This window comes from Peromyscus eremicus, chromosome 2, assembly GCF_949786415.1.
Source record: "Peromyscus eremicus chromosome 2, PerEre_H2_v1, whole genome shotgun sequence".
In the NCBI taxonomy this organism is placed as follows: domain Eukaryota; kingdom Metazoa; phylum Chordata; class Mammalia; order Rodentia; family Cricetidae; genus Peromyscus; species Peromyscus eremicus.
This window is the reverse complement of record NC_081417.1, coordinates 149,973,002-149,993,880: the sequence shown is the minus strand read 5'-3', so window position 1 is coordinate 149,993,880 and position 20,879 is coordinate 149,973,002. Positions and strand designations below refer to the sequence as shown.

The 20,879-nt window shown below is 45.7% G+C and overlaps 2 protein-coding genes across 4 annotated transcripts in view; one reads left to right on the top strand and one right to left on the bottom strand.

Moving 5' to 3' along the window:
* Otud3 (OTU deubiquitinase 3) overlaps positions 1–6,834 on the top strand; it is a 39,460-nt gene extending 32,626 nt beyond the window's left edge. The window contains exon 8 of the mRNA XM_059255276.1: positions 6,704–6,834. Coding sequence (XP_059111259.1) covers positions 6,704–6,736 — 33 coding nt within the window. The 3' untranslated portion in view covers positions 6,737–6,834. The remainder of the gene's footprint in view (positions 1–6,703) is intronic.
* Positions 6,835–15,140: 8,306 nt separating this feature from the next.
* On the bottom strand, positions 15,141–18,902 carry Pla2g2e (phospholipase A2 group IIE). 3 transcript variants are annotated; one of them, XM_059255278.1, is made up of 5 exons: positions 18,753–18,902; positions 17,413–17,551; positions 17,150–17,256; positions 15,452–15,542; positions 15,141–15,354 (listed from the first exon to the last, which is right to left on the bottom strand). In XM_059255278.1, exons 1-5 carry the CDS (start codon positions 18,790–18,792, stop codon positions 15,207–15,209), a joined length of 525 nt encoding a protein of 174 aa, XP_059111261.1. In that variant the 5' UTR covers positions 18,793–18,902; the 3' UTR covers positions 15,141–15,206. The 3 variants fall into 3 exon arrangements, with proteins under 3 accessions (XP_059111261.1, XP_059111262.1, XP_059111263.1); XM_059255279.1 differs by having other exon boundaries at positions 15,141–15,370; positions 18,753–18,901; XM_059255280.1 differs by having other exon boundaries at positions 15,141–15,542; positions 18,753–18,897.
* Between the last annotated feature and the right edge of the window lie 1,977 nt (positions 18,903–20,879).

Genomic DNA, 20,879 nt, shown 5'->3' with positions numbered 1-20,879 from the left:
GAAGTGTTTGGCAGCAGAGCCTCTTAAAAGAGCCATGCAGGCCGGGCGGTGGTGGCACACGCCTTTAATCCCAGCACTCGGGAGGCAGAGCCAGGCGGATCTCTGTGAGTTCGAGGCCAGCCTGGGCTACCAAGTGAATCCCAGGAAAGGCGCAAAGCTACACAGAGAAACCTTGCCTCGAAAAACCAAAAAAAAAAAAAAAAAAAAGAGCCATGCAGGTTTTGTGGCTAACACTGAATCAGGAAACCATCTCTTAAAGGAGCCACGCCTCTGCTCTCTGCCAGCAAACAGAGGCTACCTGAGAAAAGATAGTTACCAAGAAGTTTTGTTTGACCCCATTTTTGTGTTTAGAATCCTTTTTTAAGCTTTCTCAGGTTTTATGTGGAAATTCTTGCCAAACATGGGCATCACATGTAGGCAGAAGTTTCTGTCCCACAGCAACTCACAAATACCTGGCCGCCACTTCCCAAATAATTGACTCAGAGGCTTAATATTATTTTATAAATGCTAGTTATAGTTTTCCTTGTTACCAGATTCAGAAAAGAAATTCACTAAAGAGGTGTAAAGTGTATAAGGTTGAGAGACATTAAAAGATAGTTTTGGTAATGCAAGTTAGAATAGAAAGTGAATTGGGTGCAACCTTTAGGACTCACCAAGTTGGGTAGATATGGAGTATTTTCTCTGAATTTGTCAAATGTTTATGGACTAGACATTGTTGATGTATTTATTGCCTGTGTATATTGTATGTAGTTATTGTACTTATTGTATATAGTTTTTCTTATCAGTTATAACCTTTTTTAAAATTTTAGACAAAAAGGGGGAAATGTGGCGATATTTTGTTTGTGCTCTAACAAATAAAGCTTGCCTGGAGATCAGAGTGAAGAGCTAGCCACTATTTAACCATGGAGGCCAAGCAGTGGTGGCATATACCTTTAATCCTAGCACTAGGGAGGAGGAAACAGGAAGTGATATGGCTGGGTGGAGAGAGAAATATAAGGTGGGAGGAGACAGGTGCTCACCCCTTTTAGGCTGAGGAGTTGGCGAGGTAAGAGGTGGCTGTGGCTTGCTCCTTTGTCTCTCTGGTCTTTCAGCATTTACCCGTGTCTGACTCTGGGTTTTTATTATTAAGACCAATTAGAATTAGCGCTACAGATCCCTATCTGGGACGTGGAGGGAGTTTGACAGGACCTTAATGTTCTCCTGTCCAGGGTATATATGAGACGTCACCTGCTCATTTGGTTCTGGTTGGAAAGTTTTTGTTTGTTTGTTTTCCTTGAAAAGTTTTGTTTGTCTTGTTGGAAAGTTTTATCTATTTCTTGAGAAAGTTGCCTATGCTTGTTTTCTTGGAAAGTTTTGTCTCTCTGTGTTTTCTGGTGTGTTTGTACATTTTGTTGCAAGCATAGAGCTGAGACAGAAATGGGTCAGATATTTTTCCTGTTTCTGTGTGCCAGCCACCAGTGACCACATGGCTGCATTTATGGCCAAACTTCAGAATTTATCTTTGAGCTCTCTGGTCACTGGATTCAGGTTAGCAGGAGTTCAAATATCTTTTTGGTGTAGATAATATTAAAAGTGTTTTATGCTGTTCTATTTTATTTGAAAGCTGGCTCTAGAGCTGGACTGTGGACCTCCCTTCGCTAGACCCGGGCATGTTTAAAAGTTTCCTCTATGTCACTGTGTCAGTCTGAGCCCCTGACACAGTGACAGGAGAAAAAAATAAAAGTAGAACAGCCAAAAAAAAAAAAAGACTTTGTTTATGTGGACATTCAGTATCTCAAGATTTATGAGTTTGTTGGATATGGTTAAAAATCTGTAAAATCTGGAAAAAATGGTTAAAATTAGTAACACTGAGAATTGATAATAAAATGTATGCATGGATAATTTTAAAGGAACCAATCAATGCATGAGTAATTTTAAAGAAACCCTGTGACATGATTCCATTTTGGATTGCCACCATCTTTAGGCACTCACATAGCTGGCAGCCATCTTTGCTAGGGTTAGAGAAGATGGATGTCATGTGATTTTACCACCATCTTGATTAAAGGTGACCATATGGAGTGGACCTACCAAGGCGGCAACAACAGGTCTCAAAGATATTTCAGATTGGGATGGATTTTTGTGTGATAATTCCTGTCCTGTCCTGAAAACAAGGTTGATGAAAGACAGGATGCTTGTTTAATGACATATGAAAGCTGCACCTCCATGCATTCATGTGCAAGAATATACCTTGCTCTGACAGCTAGACTTTGTAATTTAAGAATCACCCAGGTGATGATGGTTTTAAAGATAAGGGATCATGGGGAACAGCTGAGGCTTGCAAATTGTGGCAGGGCTCGAGTTCATAAAGAGAGCCCAGTTGCAATGGTGGACCTTGGCAGTTTTAGAAGTCACCAGTAACACCAGCCACAATGAAATGGAGCCGGCTGGGATCTAGAAGGCAGGCTATGTGTATATTGCCAAGGATGGGGCCAAAGAGGTGATCCAAGCCCTTCAAGAAAACCCAAAGGACTGTGAATGAATCCCAGATACTGAGCTTTGGATGGTTTGCACTGTTGGAGCTTGGTTTTGCCTTATGCAGGTTGTGGTTATGCCATGTATCTTTCCTCTTAAAGCAAAAAAAAAAAAAAAAAAAAAAAATCAGGTACTTTATTTTTGACATTGCAGGAGCATAAAATTGAGTGATTATAAACTTTTTTAAAAGGAAATTTTAGACTTTTACAGAAAATTTTAAAAAATGATATTTTTTAAGGAATAGTTTTTAAAATATTTAAATTTATAAGGCTATGGGACATTTTAAGTTTATGAAGTGTTTTATATTGTTAATATTTGAACTTAAAATAAATAAAAGGCTGAAAATTAAGGATACAGCTATAAGCACCAAATACTTAACACCAGAAACTGGGATGTTCATTTCTTGTGATGCAGCAAAACAGTGACTACGCAGTCTGGCAAAGGGCTTGGAGCAGCCTCTCAGCCTGTGAGCCTGGGCCCTTTGGGGGTTGAAAGACCTTTTTATGGGGGTAGCCTAGGACCACCTACCTGTCAGATGTTTGCATTGAGATTCATAACAATGGCAAAATTGCAGTTGTAAAAATAGCACCAAGAATGATTTTATGGTTGGAAGGGGTCAGCACAACATGTGAAACTGTATTGAATGAAGGGTTGAAACATTGAGAAAGTTGAGAGCTACTGCCTTAGAGACTGTCTCCTTGCCTAAGGTCTATTCATACTTGAGAATGTATATCTAGCTATTGCTGCCTGAGGGACCAGCCTCCAGAGAGCCCAGGGCTCAAAAGGAATATACTAAAACTTTTCTGTCTGAGAGGGTTAAGGAAAAAGACACTCACACATTCTTTTGATGGTTTCCTTCAGACCTTTTCTTTATTCTTCTTTTGCATTCTCTATTCTTTATTTTCCTGGTGATTTCCTTCTCTCATTCTTGATGTTTTCCTTCTGACTCTATCTTTATTCTTGATATTTTCCTTCTAGTTCCTTCTAACTCTCTCATTCTTGATGTTTTTCTTCTAGCCCATTTTAACTCTTTAACTCTATCTTTATTCTTTCTCTTACAGCTTATAACCCCAGCAAACTTTTTCAAGCAATATAAAAATTACAATGTGGTTTCATACTGTTTTTCAAGTGAATATTAACAATGAATACAAAACAAACAGTAAAAACCAGCATGTTTTCCATGTCCCTTACATGATAAACATTTTACTTATTACAGGTGAAAAACAAATTATCCCAAGAACCCACGAATGTTCATACCCAAGCAACTTGTTATAGATTAACCATGTGGGCAAGTAAGGTATTCTCCTTAGTTAAGTCTTTTACTGGCAGGCTGCATTTTGCAGTTACAAAGAAAGGGCCAATTACTTTATTATTTACCTTGAAAAGTAATCTTATCAGGAATCTTAAAGGAATCACAAACTTAAACTTATCTTCTTGGGTTTTTCACCTCAAAGCTATTTGACAAAAACATCTAAGTCTAACTTTAAGTTATTTTCAAAGCTTTATTTCAGCTGTGATGCACTCTGAAACCTGTGAATACATCTCCCAACATTAAGGTTAAAAGAATTTAAGCTAGCTGAGCTAACTGGGACTCAATTTTTTTTTAAATCATTAACCTAAGCTACAATCTATACAGCTCCTCAATAGAAACTCGTGTTCTAGCTACGTGACACTTCCTTATATTTATTTTTATTCATCAAAGCTCTGTATAAGCTATCATTATTATTATCAATTAGGCAGTACAGCTTAGGAAGGAATCATCTTCATGACAATCTACAGATAAAATGCCCAGTAGAATGGGATGTTTCCATAAGATAAACACACTACATTACAGGCAGTGGGGATCTCCCCACACCCATTCACACCATGCCAGATACCAGAGGAAGATGGCAGGGGCAAACATGTGAAGGCACAGCAGAAGCAAAAGACACTCTGGGGTCTGTGGTCTCTGGGCCTTGCCTATCTGAGATTCACCCATCAGAGAATTTCCTCCTAGTGGACTTCAGTTGCCACCTGCTGCACCTCTGACGTGGCCACCCGCATCTAACCTCCTTGTCTTTGCTAACTTTGTTAAGCTTAAGCTGTTTTGATAAACTGAGTCACATAAGAAACTGTTATATTTTGTAATGTGTACTATAAAAGGATCAGGATATTTCATAGTCTCTCTGTGGACTGTGTTTATGAGTTAGAAGTTTTATTTTGATACTAAAAGGAACTTTAATTTAGAAACTGTTGTTTTTTAAGACTCAAACTTAACAGAGATAAAGCTATAAAGTGCTTTTCTCAAGATCACGCATTTAGATAAAGCTCCCATTCCCTCAGGGGCTTGAAGAAAATTCCTACTTGCTAAAAAGGGAGTCATTCTCATTATCTCTGGCAAAAGGAACTCATGGCCCTTCCATTAACATATGACTGGTGCCTATGAACTTGTTGAGGATAATGCTAGCTTCTAGGCTTCTCTAGTCCCTGCTTGCAAGTCCTAGTCTTATGAAAGCTAGTAAGTTATTGTAAAGGACTGCTGAATTAAACCAGCCTGTACACTTTAGGGACATCTTGATTTCAGAATGGAAGTCAGATAATATGTTGCGTCAGGGGAGAGGTTATACTTTTGTTTCCACAGGAAACAAAAGCTACAGATTCTTCCAAAATTAATAAAGATCGGATTTACCCAGAGGAAACCTCCTGAGGATCTTGGCTGCAGATGTAAGGGAGGAAGCCAGGAAAGACTGCAGGACAGGTGACATGTATGCTGATCCCTCCACATGGGAACAACTCTGAGACTGGATGAGACATGATAAATCTTTTTAATTACTGAGTTCTTTTAACAGTTTGGTTATATGGTCCAAACAGACCTATAAAGTTGACAGATGTACCAGGCGGATATCTGTGAGTTTGAGGCCAGCCTGGTCTACAGAGCGAGATCCAGGAAAGGCGCAAAGCTACACAGAGAAACCCTGTCTCGAAAAACAAAAACAAAAAACAAAACAAAACAAAAAAAAGTTGACAGATGCCTTTTACCTGATCAAACATAAAACAAATCTTTAGCTGACTTGTGCTCACTGCACATTCCATACCTGTGTTAACAGATATGTATATTACCTTTAAAAGTCTCTATGTTTTCAGAACAAAAGGACCAAACACAAATAAAGACAAAATGAGTAGCCCAAATGATCCAGCCTCTCAGAATGCCTCAGTTACAGTTTCCTCAAAAATCTACATCCAGAACAACTTCAAAGCTTCTAGCTGAAATGGTCCAGCCTCACAGACTACTCCAGCCAAGACTTCAGATAAGCTTTACACTTTCCCATCACATAGAGACTAAACAAAAAACAAACAGCTAGCTCTCCCAGGACTTGACCATTATCTCAGTTTTCTAAGGGTCCCCTAGAGATGCTGTCACCCTAGACAACAGGAAACAGTCTAGAGAATATGATGCCCATATTCCCAAGAGGTGGGTTGGGTGGTTTCTGGTCATTCGGTGGATGTTTGTCATTGTTTAAGGAGGGTTGGTTGCAAGTTATTGGTCATGGTCAAGGAGAAACTAAACAAAGGAAGTTAGATTCAGGGATCTTTTTCAAAAAGGGGGGGCAGATACAGGAAAGGGTGGATTATTGAATCTACTTTTAAACTAAAAAACAACTACTGGTCTCAAGTATTTCACATTGGTATGGATTTTTGTATACTGATACAAATTTAAGGTTATTTTGTTATACTGTATACATGTTTCTACTCTTGTTGAAGGTATTATACCTGTGAAGCACATTTAAAAATGTAATGTATAATTAAGAAATATGGGTTAATAATCACCAATAATAATCAAACTTATAGTCATGTTAGATATGTTTTCAAAGTTAAGCGTAGGTTTGTTTAGCTCTGATATACTTAATAGATAATGGTCCTCAACTTGTCAGCGATCTGATGAATATGACATTTAAATTGTTTAATTGAGAAAGCTTACTATGACAGAGACTCCCACCTTCTAGTAGTGACCCTGAGGTCTCCCAAGAAGATGACATGGCACCACAATGACTCTACCTGAGTTTGGTAATGCTAACCACTGGGAAAGATTGCCCTAATGCCACAACTGCTGCCAGGACCCTGCCCAAACTGTGGACAAGGACACTGGAGAATTGAGTGCCCCACTTAGCCTAGATAAAGTAAAGTCAGTCTCCTCCATGTTTCTCCTCCATAGGAAAGCCTCTCACCTTCTGGACCTGGCAGCTGAAGACTGATGCTGCCCTAGTACCTCTTCCCCCAAGGCCATGGAGACCACAGGAGCCTGGGATGACTGTCTAGGTAATGGACTAGTCCATTAATTGATACATAGGCCATTTGGATTATACCCAGCTGAAGAGACGGAGCAATCACATCAGCTGGAATGGTCCATATCAGCCTTCAGCAAGTCCAAGGCTCGCAGTCATTTGGAGCAGGTTGTAGTCAGCAGCTGATGCTTAGATAGTCAGCCAAGTGGAAATCTGCTGAGACAGATATAGACTAGGGACAGAAGTTAAAATTTAGGAACTTAAAGGAAAATATTATGCTATAATTTATCCTTCTCAGATCTCTGATAGTGTTGACAGCTAGGCCAGCTGTAGGCTTGCCAGCTTAGCGGCAGCAGCAGGCAACCAGATTCTTCCCCAAGGCTGAAGCCAGCTTGTTAGATCATTTCATATGTAAAACTCAAGCCTTGCTTTTTCTAGAGCTACTAGGTCTCCTGTAGAGAAAAGGTAGACAGGTTTGCCTTCCTAACAGGCTTCATATTAAAAGGTAAACAGGTACAACTTTCCACTAAAGGAGCATGATTTGAAATGACTGTTCTCAGTAATAACTGCTTGTGTCTCTGGTAAATGATTAGATGGAAAGAAAGAATGTTAAAGTCTATGCAAGTTTTGAGGGTCTAAGAAAATGTTCTAAGGTGTATAAAGGTCTGAGGATATGAGAGTCTATGTAAATTCTGAGGGTCTAAGATATAGAAAGGTCTGAGGATGTGAAAGCTTAAATCAGTTCTGAGGGCCTCAGAAAAATGATTTAAGATGTAAATGCAAGTTGTAAAGGTATAAACGAATGATTTAAGATATGTGAAATGTTTCAGATTTCTTTCCCCTTCTATGGTATAAAAGTTTAGAGTTTAACATTAATAGAGTTCTGATAAGCTGGTAGAGCAGTGACTACTTACAGTTCAGTCACCAGCTCAAGATTTTAGATTTCTTTTGGTTATCTTCTAAATATAGACTTAAAGGTGCTTCTCACTGGGCTAAAGATATTTCAGTCCAATCCATATTTGGCTCTCTGGACAGAAAGAAAATGTTCATGCTTTTTAACCTCCATAGATTTTGCTAGGACTCAAAGGTATGAATCAATTCCAGCTGTTTTACAGATACCTGTTTGCTGTGGGATGTATGGCAAATGTGTTGCTAATTAATCAATAAAACACTGATTGGCCGTTGGCTAGGCAGGAAGTATAGGCGGGGCAAGGAGGAGAATAAAGCTGGGAAGTGGAAGGCTGAGTCAGAGAGACACTGCCAGCCGCCACCATGACAAGCTGCATGTGAAGATCCTGGTAAGCCACGAGCCATGTGGCAAGGGATAGATTTATGGAAATGAATTAATTTAAACTGTAAGAACAGTTAGCAAGAAGCCTGCCACGGCCATACAGTTTGTAACCAATATAAGTCTCTGTGTTTACTTGGTCGGGTCTGAGTGGCTGTGGGACTGGCAGGTGAGAGAGATTTGCTCTGACTGTGGGCCAGGCAGGAAAACTCTAGCTACACCTGTTAGCTGCTTTTTCCCTAATGTGAATTTCAGTAAGACAGGTAATGCTAATATATCTAAAACTTTTATGTCTTTTTATAAATGGAAAAATTCATGTAAGCTTCAGAGAATCTGAGAAGTCATAAGACTTGAATCAACTTTGACAGGTCAAAAGGACTCCAGATAAGTACAGTCTAAGTTTCCCCACCTGTCTATTCCTGAGGGTAATATTTCTCTCTCTCCTAGTCTTGAGACACCTCCCCTTCTCCAATTACTAGGACTATGGACCTGAAAGTTCCAAATATTTTCCTTTAAGTTCCTAAATTTTAACTTCTGTCCCTAGTCTATATCTGTCTCAGCAGATTTTCACTTGGCTGACTATCTAAGCATCAGCTGCTGACTACAACCTGCTTCAAATGACTGCAAGCCCTGGACTTGCTGAAGGCTGATGTTGGACCATTCCAGCTGATGTGATTGCTCCCTGTCTCTTCAGCTGGGTCAGTGAACCAGACGCTTCTGATGAATGCCCCATTGCAGGAATTCCCTCCTTGCCTTTGACTAGCATTCCAGACTTCCTGGGCCCTGACAACTACGTCCTAGTTTCAGCAGGAAGTAGTTACAGAAGAGAGTATGTTGCCCCCTTGTCCCCCAAGAGGCTGAAATGCTAGATCAAAAGGAAACTCCCTGTCATAGGGACAAAATACTGACCTATAGTGTCTATTGGCATACCAGGAAAGGTACCTGTTCAAACCAAGTAGACCCAGATCTATCAACAGGTAGCTTCATTAGCTGAAATAGTTCTATAGGGCTATGAAAGAGCACTCAACCTGCTTTCTATATAAAACAGACAGGTTATTCTATAGCTATAAGAGAAAATTGTTGTTTCTATATAAACCACTCAGGAATCATTAGAAATAATCTAGTTATACTTAAAAAAGAAACATAAAACATTGTAAAAAGGGAGACCTGAGATGAAATAACTGATCCCTATTCTCATTTCTAGGTTCCTTCTAGATAGTAACTCTGATGTCAGTCATCACAGGACCTTTGGCTCTTCTGCTTATGCTAATTGCTGTTGGCTCTTTCCTCATTGATTATTGAGAGCCACTGGTAGCAAAAGACTGTGGAGTATACAGCAGTGACAACTGGAGTTCAGAAGGTCACTCTATCAGAACTAAGGGTTCTGTTAGAGGAAACCATCATGCAAAGCATTGTGGAATTACTGCCTTTTGAATGAACTGAGCGTTTCTTGTTATAAACTTCTTGTGCAGTAACAGCTATGATTCTCCCCATTTACTGTGCACTTCGATGTTATGTGTACATGTAATCTCATGACTGCATCTCAATCTTATGGGCACACATAATTGTGGATAGTCTAGAAGATGATTTCTTATTTAACTGTATAATTTTTATGAATAGAAACATACTAAAATATGCTTCATACTAAGTCTATTGTCCCATGTGGACTGTAGACATTTAGAAGTCTAACTCTCCATCCTTAGCCACTGACAAGGTAAATACTGGCTAGACAAAGTGTCCTCGTGGAACTTTCACAGAGCCAAACTGCAGGTGCCTAGCCTTGTTGGATCAAAACCCTTCAGAAGAATTATAGTGAACCAGAAGTGATAGTGCAGGTGTCTGGCCTGGGTATATCTTAGTCCTTCAAGAGATCAATAGCACCTATGTTGCCCTAAGCTTCCTCCACTGGCACCTCCCAACTCTGATTAAAAAAACAACTAACACTTTGCATATACTTCTACACCAGTTTTTAACGCAAGATTTTAGGCTCAGTACACTAATCAAATATGGGTCCTGAGATTCAGGTGACTAACAGAAAAAGGCTGTTAATTGACTAATCATATCTGGATATTATTAATCACATAAAATACATGTATTCTTTGCCTTTTCCTTAAATCTCTCATTGGTTTAATTTCCTTCCTTATAACCCTTGTAGCTAGGGTTTTTATCCTTTAAAAGATAGCCAGAAGTTTTTACAGCCTACAGCTGTTGTTAGTCACCAATTAAGCTGACCAAGTCTTTGGCAAGTGTGACTCTTATCTGAACACTTGTCCCTGAGAGTTTACTTTGTAGTTTTTACTAACAAATTGTTAATGAATGGATAGATATGTATATGCTTGGGGGAACAAAGAGCAGAGGAATATGGAAAGAACTAGGTAGATATGAGAGAACAGCAGAAGAGGGATTGAGAAGAACAAAGACGAGGACGGAGATGGAAAGAACTAGGTAGACATGAGAGAACAGCAGAAGGGACTGAGAGCAGGACGGACTGAGAGGAGCTAAGTATGAGAACAGAAAAGAAACTGTGTAGGTAGAACTGACTTAGAAGAATAAAGTGAATGGATTAACGAACTCAGAGTGCTTAGATTCATTGAATATCCCTCAGATTAAAATCCTTAGCTACTTGTAGCATCTGTTCTGGACCCTGGTAGAAATCTCCTCAAGGCGGGCACTTGGGGGGAATTCAGTAACTGATGCCTTAACTAAATGATAATTCTTGTTTGAGTACCATTAAGCTGATGTTTATTCAATCCCAATATAAACAGGTACCCATCACAGAGTCAAGGATTTGACTCAGGATACAACTGAAGCGGGGAATGTAAGAGCCAAAGTTACATTTTAAGTTGTAATTACTATGCCTAAGAGATCAATAAAACAAAAATGCCTCTGATCTGCAATTCCTGCCCAAGGACAGATAGTTCCTGAAATGCTATTGTTTATGAGAGATAACAAGTCACACGTTTTCACTCCCCTGAACAAGTTTTTTGACCCATCTGCACATGGTCATATGTGGGTAGGAGTTTCATAGGCAGAAAATACGTCAGGATGTACACTTGCCCCTGATTGGATGTAGGCTAGAGGTACATCAGGATATATGCTTGCCTCTAATTGGACCTGATGGGAAATGCAATGAATTATGGGTTTCCTTCTAAACCTCTGCAAACTATGATTCTGGGCCATTTCCCAGTAACCTGGATATGGACCTGGCCAGATTCCATCTACCTGGCCAGTATTTAATTAAATTTTGCTTCAAATTTGGCTTTTAAACTGTGGTAGTGGTCTTATTCTCAATCAGTGGGATTAACACAGACTCTTCAGACAAGGGCAAAAACCAGCCACTTTCTTAACCAAAATATCACAAGAATGATCTCTAGGCAACATACTAAAATTCTTCTCCTCTGAAACCTCTTGAGCCATCCCCCCAGACAGTTAAAATCACTCTTAGCACCGCTGTCTTTCATGCCCTTGCCGGTATAGCTCATTAAGTAGCACTTAAAGTACTACCCCAAAGTACCAAAGTCCAAATCCCTCCCAACAAACACATGGTCAGGCCTATCACTGCAATACCCTAGTCCCTGGTACCAACTTCTGTCTCAGTTAGGGTTTCTATTGCTGTGAAGAGACACCATGACCACGGCAACTCCCATAAAGTTAAACATTTAATTGTGGTGGCTTGCTTATAGTTCAGAGATTTAATCCATCATCATCATGGTGGCATGCAGGCAGATATGGTGCTGGAGAAGTAGCTGAGAGCCCTACATCTTGCAGGCAACAGGAAGTGGTCTGTCTCATTGGGTGTAACTTGAGCACAGGAGACCTCAAAGCCCAACCCCACAGTGACACACTTCCTCCAACAAGGCCACACCTCCTAATAGTGTCATTCCCTTTGGGAGCCATTTTCTTTCAGACCACCACACAAGGTCTCACATAAGCATTTGGCAGAGACTAAACCACATGGCAGTCTCTCTGATCTTCAAGGTCTCTGGGAGGCTTACTAAGCAAGGAGAGGGTTGCAGGAGAAATGTCAAGTTTATGTATATTCAAGGACATTGAGCAGCCCGTGCGACTTTTTTTTTGCTTTTATTTTCCCTGGCTCTCAGAGACCCCTACCACAACATAAACATGGATCCACCCATCCTCCATGGATCCATCTGTCTACCCACCCACTCATCCATGCACACATGCATGCATCTATGTGTCCATCTGCCCATGTATCTGTTTATCTATTAACTCATCTCCTCACCCCCACATATGTATGCATCTATCCATCACCCACCCATCCATTCATTCACTCCCCCCACATTCATGTACCTCCCCATCCATCCACCTACATATCCATCCATCCATGCATGCATTCATCCATGCATCCATCCATCCTTGCATTCATCCGGCCATGCATGCATCCATCCAGTGAGTTCACATAAAGCGCTATTCCGTAAATGCCAACTGCTTAATGTTATGTAGCATTGCTGTTCTAACAGCCATCAGTTCTTAGGACACAAGTGCCTGTTTATAGGGTAGGCATATAAACGTACTTCATATATATTTACCTAAACCTTAGCACAGGGTTGTTGTGCTATTCCATCTTACTCATGCCGACACTTAGGTTGTGACAGGTTGGCAGCTCCTAGGTTTCCTACACACCTGAGGGTCCTTTTAACCTATTGACTCTGCTACCGCAGGCCTGGCACCAGGGCTGACATCGATAACCATGTGGCTGCCACTGTCACTGCTTACAGCTGCTGCTGATGTCTGTCCATCAGCCTCCTTGAGCATCAAGGGCCTAGGGCAATAATTCTCAACCTTCCTAACGCTGTGACTCTTTAATATAGTTCCTCATGTGGTCCTGACCCCGACCATAAAATTATTTTGATGGCTACTTCCTAACTGTAATTTTGCTACTGTTATGAACCATAATGTAAATATCCGATATGCAACCCCTGAAGGGGCCGCGACCCACAGGTTGAGAACCACTGCCCTAGAATCTGCTTCTGGGAAGTGGAAGGACACAGGTGTGTACTTGACTTCAAGTTCAGGGTTTTTGTTTGTTTGTTTGTTTTTTGCCAGCCATTTCCACAAGTCTTGAGCTCCGGTGTCCAGTGTTTGTACCGAGGTCACACACATGCAAATAGGATCTATACAGATTCCTCAACTCACTCATTGAATATTTATTGAGACCTGGGCAAACAGAAAGGCCCTATGGCCCACAGGCTCGCGGCCTGGTCTAAGGTAGGAGCTGGGTCACTGCAGGCTGCTCACTCAGGAGTCTTGTTTCCACGTCTCTCACTTATGGGATAGTTATACAATCCATCAAGAACATCCCATTGTACCTCAAATCAACCCATGCCCAGAAATAACCTCTGGCCTTCCTGCCCGAATGGCACCCTGTAACCTCCATTGCTGGACTTCCCATTTCATTAGGTCCATCGTCATGGTGGTGGTGAGGCCGCCTTCGGTGGTCTCTCGGCATATTAACTGTTGAGAGCATCACTAGCCCAGCATGCACTTTGCCCACCTGATAAAGGTTAGGAAACCCCCAAATAAACCAGAGGGGATGATAGTCTCCCTAACCATCTAAACGGATGGACACCAGAGGGCGCTGTGGGACCACACTTCCTGCGGAACGAGGGTCAGTCAGGCTGGCATCTCTCACCAGCCACTTTTGCTTTAAGGCCTTGTTTTCCGGCAGGTTTGAGTCGGTTACAACAGACGCACCTGCCGCCCACCTCTGTCTTTTCAAGCAATGAGATGCGTCACCTTCAAAGTTCCCTGATGACGCATCCCTTTGATGTCACGCTGGCAGAGATCATGTTGTACCATGAAAAGCACAAAGGGAGTGGATGTTTTTTACCCAGTGTCCCCTGTGAGACTCGCCCTGTGCAGTGTTTACGCGGCTTTGTGCGATGGAGCAGGCTCTTCTCGAGTAACCCTAGGCTACTGCCCACTTGCTACAGACCGTGGAGGTATCACAGGTGTAGCTGGGAGTAAAATCTGCCTGAGCACCTTGCTTCTGGAGTAGCTGCAGGCCTCTCCCGCTGGGAATCCTTTAGTGGGCCCAGCGGGGTGAACTCCTTTCTCTTCTTGCTGTTAGGAGCCTGAGCCAGCTGTGTGTGCTCACCTGACCTGCCTGGACATCTGGACTTGGCCTCTGTTAGGTCCGATCAACACAGCCACACCTGACTGGGGTGATGAGGTAGCTGGTGCCAACTTCTTGAAGCAGGGGACGACCTGGAGACAACACCTCTTAGGAAGAGTGTGTGCTCTCTGGCCCTCAGATACCCATCCGTCAAAAGGACTGGACTAGAGATGTGGCCCAGTTGATAGAGTGTTTGCTTAGCATGCATGAAGCCTGGGGTTCCATCCCCAGCACTTCCGTAAAACCTTTCATGCATGTAATCCTAGCAGTTAGGAGGTGGAGGCAGAAGGATCAGAAGTTCATGGTGATTGTTGACTACATAGCAAGTTCAAAGCCAGCCTGGGCTACATGAGTCCCTGCCTCCAAAAAACCAAACAAAAAAGTTTTGTTTTTTTTTTTTTTTAGTGAGAATTGGGCAAGACGGATCTAAGGCAACTTTCTAAATCAGTCCTTGCTGGTGGGGGCGTTTTGAGGACTGATGACAATGGGGACAGTATTTTTAGGTTGGGTTTTTTTTATGCTTCTCCTAGTAAGCCATTTGGCCAGAAATGTTCCTTCCAGAGAGAAACATGACAGTCTTGGATAAGACTGTAGACAAAAAAAAAAAGGAGCCTATCCCAGGTGTAGTGACGCACACCTTTCATCCCAGCCCTCAGGAGGCAGAGGCAGGTGGGTCTCTGTGATTTCAGGGTCAGACTGGTCCACATAGCGAGTTTCAGGCCATGGACTGGGAAGCATGGGAGCATGGGAACTTACTGCTGTAGAAAACAAAGGATTCACTGCCGGCCCTGCAGGCAGGGGCCACCGTGTCCCATCTGTCTCTACTGCAGGGCAGTGCTTAGCATTGCGCTGGCCCAGGCTAGGTGCTCAACAGTGACTGACTGAATGGATGGACGAGTGAGCGAAGGAAACTACCATCTAAATTCTGGGAAGGCAATGGACGAATGTTAGACTTGCAGGGAAATATAATTCTCTTGTTCAGAAGAGGGAACCGAGGTGCCGGGGAGACTTAGCTGGTCTTGTGTGTGCTAAAGGGTCCTGTGGCTCCTTTAGCTGATCCTGGGGAACAGGTGTGGTCCCAGAGGCTCGGGCCTGTGAGCTCTGAGGGGAGGGTCGGGTTTGCAGGAGAGCAATTTGGGTTCCAAGCTTCTCCGGGCCTGGGACAGCAGCCACCTGGGGTGGTTAGGGAGACGAGTGGGGCCTCAGCAGGGTGGGGTAGGCCCGGTGCACAGCTTGTTGGGGTAGTGGGCATACTTGCGGTTGTACGTGCCCAGGTTGTGGCGGAAGCAGAGCGCAGCCCTTCTGTCGCACTCACAGGTCTGCCGCTGGCAAGTGCTCCTACCAGCTAGAGCGGAAGACAGACAAGCCAGGGACTTGGGATGGAGGCCCCAGCCCTCAGCCACCAGATGAGCGTGGCTCCTGGCTACTCTGTGGTCCAGGTCCCCAGCCCTGTCCTCAGCCACTTTCCCACTTCCTGTGGAAGCCCACACTCAAGGGGATGTCCCATACTTTTGCCAATTAAGGACTGGGTGGGGACTGGCTGGCCAGGCCCAGGACACTAAAAAAGCCAAAATTTGCCCTTGGGTTTTCCTTTCCTCTCACATGGCATTAATCGTCTCCTGCCTTGAGAGGACACCAGCTTCACAACCTCTCCTCTTCCTCTGGCCAGGGCCGTAACATCCCTCCCCTATGTGAGGACATGATTAGTGACGGTCACTAATATCCAGGCTGGAGGCTATTAGACTAATGCTAGCACCTTCTCAGGGCCTGCCTCTGTCAGAGGAGACAGAACCTGCACGTAGCCTGAGCATCAGACTGCCCCATCCCCCACCTCCCCCCAGAGCCAGATGGCATCAGCATGGCAGGCCCCAGTTGCCTAGAAGCCTTATTTCAATCCACTGTGATGGTCTGTTTCTGCCCAGAGTGGCTTTGGCTCTTCAGTCCCCAGGAATCCACCTCCCTGTCTAGAAGGGCCTGGTGCCTCATTTCCCCCTCAAAGATGAGCATTCTTCAGGATTCTGTCCACACCTGCTGTTTCAGCAGGACTCTGAGAGGACTGCGCTCTGAGGTCCTGACAGCGGGCGGCTGGGGAGACGGGCGTGGCCGTCTCAGTGTAAGAGGCAAGGACTCATACAGGCTTTCCACAGCTCATCCCCTTGCTCAAAGGACCACGGTGGGCATGAGGCAAAGTACGTGTCCCCTCCACCTGACTCCTCCCCTAACATCCTCTCAGCACCGTCTCACCTGGGGTCTAGCCCACCCTTGCCTGACAAGGACTCAGCTGCCCTGCTGAGGGATGATCCCCTGCAAGTTCGAGATAGTCCGAGCCAACTCGGCCTCAGTGATGCCGGTCTTGGCTCACTTGGGCACAGACTCTGAGTTCTGTGCTGAGCCCATTCCTTGGACTGCCTGGGTCCTTCCCTGCATCCCACATCCACCAGGCCCTGAACCATCCTGACTTCGCACTGGGAAGAAAGTTGGACCCTCTGATTTAAGTGTCCTTTGCGTGTTCTTGCGCTTGGCTATTTCCCCACCTGAGGCTCAGAGGAAAACTAACAGGGCCGAATGGGCATTGAACTTGGCAACGAGGAGGAGGTGGGCCCAGCCCTGCAGCCTCAGTAGGAGCGAACAGCTTGTGAGGACAGGGCCCGCTGTCCAGAGTCAAAGCTCCTCCTGGCCCCTCCCAGGGGAAGGTTGTGTGAATCCATCTCCAAGTGTGGCTCGACTCAGTCCTCTCAGCTCACCTCCCAGAGGCTGAGGCAGGGCACGAGCTACATTGGTGGGTCACATCACCGTGGGGCCCAGATGCCCGGTAAGAATAGGAACAGATGGACAAGCGTCGCCGCTCTTATGTGATGATGGGAGGCCTCATGGGTGACAAGGACCAAGGTCCCCAGCTGGAGGGATTCCTGCCTACCCAGTGTCTGGCTCATTCCAGGGTTGGCCACCTACCACAGGAGATGGTGTCCCGACCAACAGAGAAGAGGTACTTTTCCAGCTTGGGCTCACAGCCCAGCTTCTTCAGACGTCCATAGCAGCAGTCATGGGCGTGGCAGCACCTGTGAGGTCATAGTTAACCTAGAGGGGCTGGGCTGGGCTGGAAGCAGGCGCTGCCGGGGTCCCAGGACTCAAATCCCTTTGGCCTAGGTGCCCCCGGCGCCTCCTTCCTGGCAGGCTGCCTCCCCGCCTTCCCCCTCCTTCCTCCTCCTGCTCACCAGTCGGTCTGGTCCACTGGCCAGTTGGACCCACCGACACCACAGTAGCAACCGTAGTCATTATACTGCAGCGCAGACTTCCCCGTGATCCTCTCGATCATCACTCCAAACTGGACCAGGTTCCCGCCGGTTGGGGACACTGCAGAAGAGGAGGCAGAGGCCATAAGGTCCTCCAGGGCCAGTGAGCATCTCATCCAAGGCCCCATCATGAAGCGCCTTCAGATCTGACTCCAGACACTTCCCCAACTATTCAGTTAAGCTTCCTCCCCAAAGCATCCAGCTATCAATAACAATAACAATGATAGTGATAGCAACACCCCAATGGTGAGCTTCAATCCCCTAGGTCCACCCCTGTCATTCCCTCTCCCCTCACGGGGTGTGTGTGTGTGTGTGTGTGTGTGTGTGTGTGTGTGTGTGTGTGTGTGACCCATATGTGCATATCCACGGAGGCCAGTGCTTGGTATCAGATATCCTTTTTTTTTTTCAAGGCAGGGTTTCTCTGTGTAGCCCTGGCTGTCCTGGAACTCACTCTGTAGCCCAGGCTGGCCTTGAACTCACAGAGGTCCACCTGCCTCTGCCTCCTGGGTGCTGGGATTAAAGATGTGTGCCACCACCACAACCCGGCTGGTATCAAATGTCTTTATTACTTCACACCTTATTTTTTGAGTCGGAATCGCTCCATGAATCTAGACGTTGCCTGTTTGGTTAGACTGGCTAGCCAGCAAGCCAAGAGGATCTGCCTATCTCTGTCCCCCAGCATTGGGGTTACAGATGTATGCCACAATGCCTAGCTTTTATGTGGGTCTTGGGGATTCGAACTCTGGTCCTCATGCTTGCCTGTCTTTGCAGTCTCCGGCCCACCCCGTGCTCCTCACTCCCCTCCGCCTGCTCATGCTGTCGGGGCTCTCCACTGACTCTTTACATCTTTCTCAGAGAAATCTTAATTGCCCCAGACCTCAGCCTGGTCTCCCCAGCAGCACTCTGCTCCCCACAAAGAGCTCATCACCCACCCCTGTGCCTGTTTCCTTAGCCACCTCTATGGACCTCCCCAAATTCCTCCACACCCTTCTGATTGAGCTGTGGGGAGGTGCTCATCCACAGTGGGGATGCCATGGCCCCCACTCCCTTTCCCACTGCATTCTCCTCAGCAACCCCCCCCCCTCCAGTCAGTACTAGCTCAGGCAGCACATGCTTCAGGGCCACCAGGTGACTGGTGGGAAGGCAGGTGGCCTCTAGCACTTGGTACCCATGATGCCCTCTGCAGGGCCATGCTCAGGCATCCAGAGAGCTTCTTATTGCCAGATGGACTGGGAAGCAGGGAGGTCATGAAGGTCACTTACCCAGGAGGCAAAGGAAGGTCAGGGCAAGGGGAGGTTTCATCCCAGGGGAGGTAAGCAGGGGGCACAGGAGCCTGCTGCGGTGGAGGGAAGTGCCAGGGGCCTCTGATCTCAGGCCACCTCCCAATTAGTTAAATACACAGGTCCTGCCCACTCCCCGTCATTAACCCTTGAGTGCCCAGTGATGCAATAATTCTTCCAGCTTTGACAAGTTCCCAGGGGAGGGGCCAGCTAGTGCCCTTGGGACTCTGCCTCCAAGGGGGTGTGGGAACAGGGGTGGGGTAGTCTTGTGGCCGTCTTTTCTCCTGCCCACCTCCCGGACCCCCACATTTCAAAATTGTAATCCTTGCTCCCGGTGGCTGTGTCCTGTTTTCCCGTGCTTGGTATTGCACCCATTCCATGTAAACCGACTCAGTGGATGAGACCCAGTGTGGTGGACACACTGAAGTTCTCACAGGACCAAGCACCAAGTCTGTCCCATTCCATGGCAGAAGTGCCCCTTTTGCATCCTTCCCTGACTGAGATAACCTGACCCTCAGCTTCGCTCAACACTCGGGGCCTTCTGCGTCCATCCCGATCACAAGGCCTTTACCCCTGCTTGGGACACCAGTGTTCCTGTCCATGTTACAGAGACAGAGGTATCCTGCCTCACCTCCTTCAGGAGAACTAGGCCTCACTGAGCATGTACAGGGTCTCAGGTGAGCCACTCATAAATAAGGCCGGAGCAATGCCCTCAGTAGCCCCAAATGACTTGAATTTCCATTATTCCCCTGTCACAGAGGAGGGAACAGATCCACACACCTCAGTAAATGGGAAGCCACAGTGTGGACCCAGGCAACCCCAAAGGACTTACCCAAGGCCAACTTAGCCCCTTGGGGGGAAGCACAGTGCTTCTCAGGACATGACTTATTATAAAATCCAAAGAATTAGTATAATATGGCCCAGACTATGTTTGACTTTATATTACCATGATTATAAAACCTAGCTTCCTATACTCGATTTTTCTTTCAGTCTGGGCAAGTGACCAGGGGATATGACCAAAGACCCCTCTCCACAACGTCAAGCCTCAGCTGCTCATCTAGGGGCTGAGTCTGTCTTCTCTCCCTGGCCTTGGCTGGGCCTCAAGAGAAGGAATCCAGACACCCTGGGCCAGAGGCCCCAGGCCTCGGGGAGCATCTCCATAGAGTCAGGAGGAGAGGGCTCCCTGGGCTGTGTGATTTGGGAAGAAAAGTTTTGAACACAGGAGCAAAGCCCTGTAAACAAGACAGGGCACAGGGCCGCAGCCCCACCTCCAGCCCTGCCCATCCACTTCCTGCTACTATCCCCACCCCCATCCTCACCCCCATCCCCCCACCCCCCCACCCCTTCCTGGCCCCTGGGTGCTCTGTCCTTGCTGCAGAAGTGATGAGGACCAGAGATGAGTCCACCTGCCCTGCAGCTATGAGTCACAGTTTACTAAGACTGGTCCCCTTTCGTGCCATTTCCTTTTGATTTTAATGAGGGCTCTCCTGGCAGTCCCTAGCTTCTGGCCTGGGTCATGAGGCCTCAAACCATGAGTCACTGGAAGAGCTACCTCCTAACAACAGGCTGACATTGCTTTCGTCCCCAAGAAGCATGGTCTTCAGCAGGGCCGAAGAGGGAGAAGAACCTGGTTCTGAGAGAGTTGTTTTTGTGATCCATTTTGAATCCTGGCCTGGGGCAAGTTGGTAACCCTGAAAGTTGCCACAGCTCTGTACCTGTGGTGGGGAAATCTGGGCTGCCTGCCTGGAGGAGGCTCCCCACTGAAGCGCTGGTGGAGGCGGGACTTGCAGGGGTTCAGACATCCTGGCTGGGTTGGCGTGAGGGCCTCACACCTCTGGTACAATGTGGCAGAAATTACAGTAAGGCCAGGGCTTGAATGGTGGCACCTTCCCTTAGGAGCTGAGCGACATTAGCTAGTTTTATCACCTCTCTGAGCCCAGCTTCATCATCTATAAAAATGGAAATAGTTAGACTGACCTCTTAGGGCTATAAGCAGGGTGAAAAGGAAATAAGACAGAAAGGCCTTTTATGGGCAGCCTTGTCCCCCAGGGGAAACCATCAGTATTGGGTCCCCCTCTCTCGTCCCTCTTTCTCTCCCCCTCCTGAGTC